This window comes from Setaria viridis, chromosome 9, assembly GCF_005286985.2.
Source record: "Setaria viridis chromosome 9, Setaria_viridis_v4.0, whole genome shotgun sequence".
In the NCBI taxonomy this organism is placed as follows: domain Eukaryota; kingdom Viridiplantae; phylum Streptophyta; class Magnoliopsida; order Poales; family Poaceae; genus Setaria; species Setaria viridis.
The window spans coordinates 34,365,716-34,374,494 of record NC_048271.2 but is presented as its reverse complement, the minus strand read 5'-3'; the positions used below and the strand labels follow the sequence as shown (position 1 = coordinate 34,374,494).

Sequence of the window (8,779 nt, the reverse complement as noted above, 5' to 3'; positions counted from 1 at the left end):
AAAATCACACGTGAATATTAGTATATTACTTGTTGCTCGCTGTAGTCACTAGCGAGATTGGTTTGGTTCGTGGAACTGGGGTTCGGTGCGTGGATCGTGGGCGTTCAGTTTATAAATCGATGGAAAAGTTGAAATGGCTGATTTGTTGTGAAAGGAAAATACTATTTAGTGGCTGATAAGCCGGCTGAATAAGCTGAAGCGAACAGACCGCGTGGTGGTGGAGCTCCCTGCTCCTCTCATGGTAGTATCTGTATCTCGCTACAGCAACCAGAAGTCGCGTCAGCAATGACGGCGTCATAACGAAGCTGCGAATCGACGGCAGAACACGCAGGCGGACGGACAGGCACGACGGGGCCAAGACGACGAAGGAATGCGGCCAGCCGGCGGGGGCGTGGGTCCCATCTTGTCAGTCTCGGTCTCCTCCAGCTCCCCATCCTCTCCTCTTCTTCCACATGGGGAAACTGTTTCTTGTTCGGATCCATCGCCGTCCGCGGGCAATCGACCGATCGGGGCATGGACTAGAGTGGTTGAGGTCACGCTCATGCCTGCTAGGCGAGGCCAGTTAATTAGCTGGGGCTCAAACCTGCGTCTGGTCTCCTTCCATTCGTCTTCTCTTGCTTGGACCAGAGCTGGAGTAGCAACCTCCCCTTGTTGCGTTGGAGGAGGAGAGGAGCAGCTCAGGCGCCGCCGCCATGGACGCGGAGAGAGGAGATGATCAGTCTCCCCTGCTGCAGCACCACCCTCCTAACCAGACTCAGGTAACCCCGAATCCCTCCCCGCCACCCCCCCCCCCCCCCCCCCCCCCCCCCGCCCCCCGGGTTCCTTCTGCTTAATTGGCATCTCCCGATCCCATCCATCCCATAGGTGCTCCTTATCCTTAGTTCCTTCTGCACATGGACGCTGCTCCTGCTTCAAGGGAATACATACATGTCTTGTTCACCTACCGCCTCTGAATTTGCAATCTCCGAATGAAATGAATCATAATCATGCTTGGTGGTATTTAGTCGTGATACTAACTGACTGCGCTTGCTATTGTTTCACCAATCCTGCAATCCATGCTTCACTGTCCTCCTTTCAATCCCACGAGATGGTGATCAGAGCCTGATATGCCTTCCTTGTCTCCCTGCAGGTTTCCCCAGCGAATCAGCACTACAACAAGCCATTCAGCTGGAAGGCTCCTGCCGTTATTCTGGGTATGTCCCTCATCTCAACACAACCATATGTTAAGCAGAGGAGCATACTCTCACATACCTGTCAAGTTCAGTTTACTATCTTGTTTTCCTACCAAACTACTTCTCTAACTACTAGCGCTTCTTTGCAACCCCAGCCTTCGAATTCTTGGAGAGCATTGCTTACTCTGGCATAGCCCTCAACTTGGTTGTCTATCTTGGAACCGTTCTCCATGGAACCACTGCCTCCAATGCAGCAAATGTTGATGCGTGGAACGGTGCCACATTTCTTACACCGGTCCTTGGAGCCTTTCTTGCTGATACCTATTGGGGAAAGTACAAGACCACAGCCATCTCTATAATATTCTACGTTGTTGTAAGTGCACGCACCATCATCGTTTAGTATTAATTCTCTTGTGGTATGTGCCACTTCTCATGTTTATAAAAATTTTATATGTATCTTGATTAGGGGTTGCTCGTAATTACCGCCTCTGCTGTCATTCCATCCCTACGGCCTGCCTCATGTGAAGGAAGTTCTTGCCCTCCAGCAACAGGCTTTCAGTATTTTGTGCTCTTTGCTTCGTTGTACCTCATTTCAATCGGTACGGGAGGCGTCAAGTCAGCTCTACTTCCCTTCGGAGCGGATCAGTACAATGATTCCAACCTTGAAGAGAGTAAAAACAAACAATTGTTCTTCAGTTGGTTTTTCATTGCTATCAACCTCGGAGTGTTCATCTCGGGCACTGTAGTTGTCTGGATACAGCAAAATGTTGCTTGGTCTCTTGGATTTGGCATCTCCTGTGTATGCCTTGTTATTGCCACAGTCACCTTTTTCGCTGGAACACCATTCTACAGGGTTCAACTTCCAACTGGGAGCCCGCTGAAGAGTATTGTAATGGTATTTGTTGCCTCCTTTAAGAAGAGAAGAGTTGCAGTTCCTGATGATAGCTCGCTGTTGTTTGAAGGGGATGATGCTGAATCAAGCAACACAGTACCAAACAAATTAGAACACACTGATGAATTCAGGTACATTTACCACTTTGTTTCAATATGGAATCTGTATTCAGAGCTAACATAACATAGCTGGAAAATTTTGCTTACATTTAGTTTGAGTGCTTTGTAACCTGCAACGATGAAGATAGCAAGTGTCTAATATATCTGTTCACCAACTCTGCAATTATGTGGGATTGAAACTTAGTATTTGATAAAAGAAAAGCGACTCCCTGGCAAAAAAAGAAGTTTTTAAAAATCAACTCTTAGATGCACCTTTGAATTATGTGATTTGAGATTAAAAAAAGACTATTCTGGAATATGGATCAGAGCCTATTGTTACTTGTATGCTTCAAATAGCTTTGGTATCCCGTGAATAAAAGGTACCTTATGAAACTGTTATATGTTCTAAAAAAAGACAAATACCCTATAACTGGGGCTATAGTGAGGAAATACCCACACAACTCAATTCAAGTACTATGCAGCCCCTGTCTGCCTATGGATTGAAATGTTGAATTAAATTCTATCTCCTAACTGTGATGGGCATTTCTTTGTCAACCCCTGTTTCCCTATTGGATTGAAATAAATTCTATCTCCTAAGTCCTAGCTGTGATGGGCATTTCTTTGTCAACTCAAGTCTATGAGTATCTCATGACCAGTTAACTTCATTCTCCTCTTTAATGTTTTGTTCTGCACCATGGCACAGAATGTGTTTTGTAATTGAAGCCCTTATATTTAGGGACAGAGGTAGTATGACGATAGAAAAGTGACTCCTTGGGAAATATTTTTTTTAAATAACTCTTGAATGCACCTTTGAATTAAGTGATTTGAGATTTTAAAAAGACTATTCTGGATCAGGACCTATACCCTAAACTTTGTTACTCGTATACTGGAAATAGCTTTTTAAATTCTGTGAAAAAAAGGTATCTTATGAAACTGTTAAATGTTCTTAAAAATACAAAATATCCTATAACTGAGGCTATAGGGGGAGAATACCCGCATACTCAATTGAATTACGATGCAGGCCCTGTTTGCCTATCTGATTGAATTATATTCTATGTCCTAACTGTGATGGACATTTATTTGTCAAGTTCTGTTAGATAAAGTCTATGGGCATTTCATGACCAGTTAACTGCATTTTCCTCATTAATGTTTTGTTCCGCACCCTGGTACAGTACAGACTGTTTTGTAAATTGAAGTCATTTTTTTTGTTTAGAATTACGTTGTTCACCTTGTGTATCTGAACTCATTCATTCAGGTGCTTGGATAAGGCTGCTGTCGTTTTAGACGAGCAAGAGATAAAGGACAGCCATCGTCCATGGTTACTATGCACCGTAACCCAGGTGGAGGAAGTGAAGATTCTGATCCGGATGCTCCCAATATGGTTCACCTGCGTCTTCTACGCAGCCGCAATGTGCCAGACCGCCACCACATTCGTCCAGCAAGGGAACGCCATGAACACCAAGATCGGGTCCTTCTCCGTGCCGGCCGCCTCCATGAACTCCGCCTCGGTCATCTTCATGATGATCTGGGTGGTGTTCCAGGACAGCGTCGTCATCCCGATCGCCCGGAGGTACACCGGCAACATCGCGGGGCTCACGCTCCTGCAGCGGATGGGCGTGGGGCGGTTCCTGGCGGTTCCGGCGCTGGCGGCGGCGGCGCTGATGGAGACGCTGCGGCTGCGCCGCGTGCGGGCCGGGGGCAACCTGAGCATCGGGTGGCAGCTCCCCCAGTTCGTGATCCTGTCGTGCTCCGACGTGTTCTGCGGCATCGCGCAGCTGGAGTTCTTCTACGCGGAGGCCCCCACGTCGATGCGCAGCCTGTGCTCGGCGTTCCAGTTCCTGGCCATGTCGCTGGCCTACTACGTGAACACGCTGGTGGTGTCGGTCGTGGCGGCGGCGACGACGGCGGGCGGAGGGAAGGGGTGGCTCCCCGCCGACCTGAACGACGGCCACCTCGACTACTACTTCTGGCTTTGGACGGGCATCAGCGCGGTGAACTACGTCGTGTACACGGCGTTCGCGAAGCGCTATACTGTCAAGAAGGTTGTCCGTCAGTAGCTCGGTAGGAGCTCTTGCTGCTGCTGGGCCTCAAGGTTAAGCTGTCTCAGTCTCTCTAGCTGTATGAGTAATTGAGTACTGCTTTATTTTACGGTGTACAGTGTACACTAGTTCGGGACCAAGACTGTTGCCTATTGTAAACGCCGCCAGAATTCGTTGTAGTATATTGTTCATTTGAGTACAGTGAAAAAAAAACAGAGAGAGGAAGATTTGTGCTGCCCGCTGCATTCATCCAGTGAGCCTGTGAGCTCCAGTGCCTCATCTTCAACGCGAGAGTATTGTTGTTTGCACACACACTTGCAGTTGGATTGAACCGGACGCTTGTTTTCTGCAACCTAATCACCAATAGTAAAGACAGTAAGACACTACTACATCGCGCCTCAGGCAAGTGGAGCGTTGGTTCCAGTTGACTTGAGCAGCCGCAACGAGCAGCTCCGCAATCGATCACTAACTACTGGTCCGCAAGCTGCGGTCAGCATTGACTTGGTGGCCACTGGATGGCTGAGCTTACTCTAATGGTGTTGGCAGATAAACTAATGGCGCTCATGAGTCCAGCGGGAGTCACATGATGGTGCCCGTGCCCGTGCCGTGGGCCTGGCTGTCACCAGCATTTGCAGGCATTGATAAAACCCCACAAGGATTGTTAATTTAAGCAACTCAGATGTTTTGTTTCTTTGTTCAAGAACCGATGGGAGCCAGCAGCCGTTGCTGTCAAGGGGAGGTTGTGGCGCTAAGCAACAGCAACTGGACATGTGAGGCAACGTGAGGTTCGGTGCCTGCCCCTGACTATCTTTGTGACCTCTTCACCAAAGGTGCAGTCTTATATAAAAGCGATAATTCAATTCGGACGCGAGCCCTGCAGTTGGAAATGCTAGTATTCAAATGAAACCACGCCCAACCCATTCCGTCTCATCTATCTGCATTTTGCATTTTTTCAGAGATCTGAGAGGGACAAGAGCTCCAACTGCCGTCGGTTGCGCTGTACCTAGCCTACTCCCTGCTTGCAATTGCAAGTTTGCAACAGAGGAGATCGACAGATAGATGGTCACTTGCTCTTCTTTTTTGCTTTCTCTTCTGGTGACGAGTTCTTTCGTGACCCCCTTGAGTCACTTATAAGGGAGAACAGCTGAGCAGAGGAGGGGGAAGACGACGTTGACGTGAGAGATTGCACCCATCTGCTCCGCTGGCAATCTCTCCCCCCGCCTCGCATCGGCTCGGCTCAACAACCACCAGTCCGTCCGTTCCCATGGGCGGCGGCGGCAGGAGGAGCCGTGCGGACGAGAGAGGAGTCGGCCCCCTGCTTCCGGAGATGCAGGTAGCCGGCGGTTATCCATTCCCTCCTCACTCTTCTTGCAATCTTTTTTTTGTTTATTATCCGTCGGCACCCAGTTAGTTCTTGGCCGGTCAGTTTCCTTACCAGGAGTCCATGATTACTTGCCCGTCCGGTCCGGTCCGGTCCGGTCGTCGCGTGCGTGTACTGGGTGGTGACTCGGTTGGAGCTGCTGCGTTGCATTATTGACAGCTCGATCCATCTGCGTGGTTCATGATGCCGGGCTGCCTGCTTAGCTGGTAGGTAGTTGGCAGATGAGAAAGAGAGTGTGTGATGGAGAGATCAGAGACGTTGGCCCGGCATGCATGTCGCAGCCGCAGCAGCAGCTGACTGACAGCCAGGTTCATCAGTTACCGGCCGCCTCTTTCCCCGCCACGGTTCCTCCTTTCCTTCTTTCTCCAATTCGATCCTCTCCTCTTCTCCTCTTCCGCGTGCGTGCACTCCGGCCGCTGAGATTCTCTGATATGATGAGCTCACACCGTCACACAAGGCAATGTTTCACGAGGATCGACGGAAGGCGGCGGCGATGACGCACGCCTCACTCGTCCTCTGCCTTCTTTCCTTTGACTCGTTGGTTTCCAAGAGTATTTAAACGGAGAAGAAATTGAGGTCATCCATGGTCCCTATCCTTTCTCTTCTCCCTCTCCTTGAGCAAGTAGATTACCATCTCATCGTCCTGGCCAGGGGACCCAAGTGAGATCACACGTCGTAGTACTCCCCTACGTCCACCGCGTGCGTGTCGTTTCCGCCGTCGGCGTTGGAGGAGCTCGCTGAACACGCGTCTTTTGCCATCCCCTGTCCTGTCCCTGCAGAGCGGCATGTCTCCCCCTCCTGGCGGATCCAATGGTCACCACCACCACCAGCAGCAGGTTTCTTCCATGGAGTCAGGGCCGGCGGCGGGGAGGCGCTTCAACTGGAAGGCGCCGGCGATCGTCCTAGGTAATTCAGGAGCCCTGATGTCTGATTCAGATTCAGATTCGTAGGCCTCCGATTGCTGATTCCTGATTGCCGATTCCTGTATCACGGATATGCAGTGTTCGAGCTGCTGGAGAGCATCGCCTTCTCCGGCGTGGCGCTGAACCTGGTGGTGTACCTGGCCACGGTGCTGCACGGGAGCACCGCCTTCAACGCCGCTCACGTCGACACCTGGAACGGCACCACCTTCATCGTCCCCGTCATCGGCGCCTTCCTCGCCGACAGCTACTGGGGCAAGTACCGGACCATCCTCGCCTCCATCTCCTTCTACCTCGTGGTCAGTGGTTCAATCCTCGCCTCTTTCTGTTCTGTTCAATTCAATCCGGTGATGGATTGAATGCCGACATGAATAATGGCCGGACGAATGCGGTGATAATTTAATCGACGAACGAACGAACGGCAGGGCCTGGTGCTGCTCACCGTGTCCGCCGCGGTCCCGTCGCTGCGGCCGGCGACGGCGTGCCAGATGGGGGAGTCGTGCGCGCCGGCGAGCAAGACCCAGTTCTCCGTCTTCTTCGCGGCGCTGTACCTGACCTCCATCGGCACGGGCGGGGTCAAGTCGGCGCTGCTCCCGTTCGGCGCCGAGCAGTACGACGACGACGCGGAGCGCCCCGAGCGGAAGCAGGCCTTCTTCAGCTGGTTCTTCGCCGCCATCAACCTGGGCATCTTCATCGCCGGCACGCTCGTGTCGTGGCTGCAGCAGAACGTGGCGTGGGCGCTCGGCTTCGGCGTCGGCACCGCCTGCCTGCTCGCCGCCGCGCTCGCCTTCGTCGCCGGCACGCCATGGTACCGGGTGCAGATGCCCACGGGGAGCCCGCTCAAGGACATCGTCAGGGTGCTCGTCGCCGCCTTCAGGAAGCGCAAGGCGAGGCTCGCGCAAGCGGACGGCGCCGCCGTGCCGCTGCACGAAGAGGAAGAAGACGCCGCCGCCAACGGCGGGCAGCGTCTGTCGAGCACCAAGGGGCTCCGGTGCCTGGACAAGGCCGCCGTGATCGTGAAGGAGCAGGACAGGGAGCAGGAGGGCGAGTGGTCGCTGTGCTCGGTGAGCGAGGTGGAGGGCGTGAAGATCCTGGTCCGGATGCTGCCCATCTGGTTGACGTGCGTGCTGTACGCGGCGTCGCTGGGGCAGATGACCACCACCTTCATCCAGCAGGGGATGGTCATGGACGCGCGCCTCGGGGGCCGCTTCAAGGTGCCCGCGGCGTCGCTGGTGTCCGTGGAGGTGGTGTTCATGCTGCTGTGGGTGGCGCTCCACGACGCCGCCATCATCCCCCTCGCCCGACGCGCCACGGGTCGCCCCGGCGGGCTCACGCAGCTGCAGCGGATGGGCGTGGGCCGGTTCCTTGTGGTACTGGCCCTGGGCACCGCCGCGCTGGTCGAGCGCCGCCGGCTCCGGCAGGCGCCGTCGGCGCCGATGAGCATCCTGTGGCAGGTGCCGCAGTTCGTGCTGGTGGCGGGGTCCGACGTGTTCTGCGGCATCGCGCAGCTGGAGTTCTTCTACGGGGAGGCACCCGCGGCGATGCGCAGCATCTGCTCCGCCTTCTCGTTCTTGGCGCTGTCGCTGGGGTTCTACGTAAACTCGCTGGTGGTGACGCTGGTGGCCGCCGTGACCGGGCGCCCCGGGTGGCTGGCGCCGGACCTCAACGCCGGCCACCTCGACTACTACTTCTGGCTCTGGACGGTCATCAGCGTCGCCAACCTGCTGCTCTACATGGTGCTCGCCGCGCGGTATACGCCCAAGCAGGTCGCCGCCGCGGCCGTCGAGCCTGGTGGTTCCAGCAGCAGCAGCGATTAATTGGGCACGTCGACCGAGGACAACTCGATCCGGCCGGCCGCTTACTATACAGACAACGAGACAGTGAGTGAGTCAGATGGAAATCATATTCGAGTAGGATATACTACTACACTAGAGTGGTTACACGCATATGTTCCTCAATTAACCGTTCTACGAGACCTACAACTCTTAATCGTGAGTTTGTGACACTGTTACGTAGCTAGTACAATCATCATTTGTACAAGTGATCCAGACAGATAGCATAGTTAATTCAATCTTTTGGGAGTGTAAGTACGGCACGCCATGGAAGATCCATTGCAAAGTAACATAACACTGCTGTCGTGTCATGCTACTCCAGCGTAGGCCAGCTGCGCTGTTTGTGCTCTTTGATCGACAGGGGTAGTGCGTGTGATCGGTCTGAGGTTGCACTTTTAATCTATGCCACCGTGGCTGCCTGCGTGTCAATAATACTATAGGATCC

The 8,779-nt window shown here is 53.2% G+C and overlaps 1 protein-coding gene across 1 annotated transcript; it reads left to right on the top strand.

Annotated features, from left to right (window-relative positions):
* The first annotated feature begins 396 nt into the window (after positions 1 to 396).
* On the top strand, positions 397 to 8,589 carry LOC117835570 (uncharacterized). The gene is made up of 10 exons (XM_072290504.1): positions 397 to 758; positions 1,130 to 1,193; positions 1,328 to 1,545; positions 1,639 to 2,195; positions 3,418 to 4,218; positions 4,775 to 4,861; positions 5,384 to 5,534; positions 6,362 to 6,488; positions 6,584 to 6,801; positions 6,928 to 8,589. Exons 1-10 carry the CDS (start codon positions 693 to 695, stop codon positions 8,317 to 8,319), a joined length of 3,681 nt encoding a protein of 1,226 aa, XP_072146605.1. The 5' UTR covers positions 397 to 692; the 3' UTR covers positions 8,320 to 8,589.
* Positions 8,590 to 8,779: the final 190 nt, after the last annotated feature.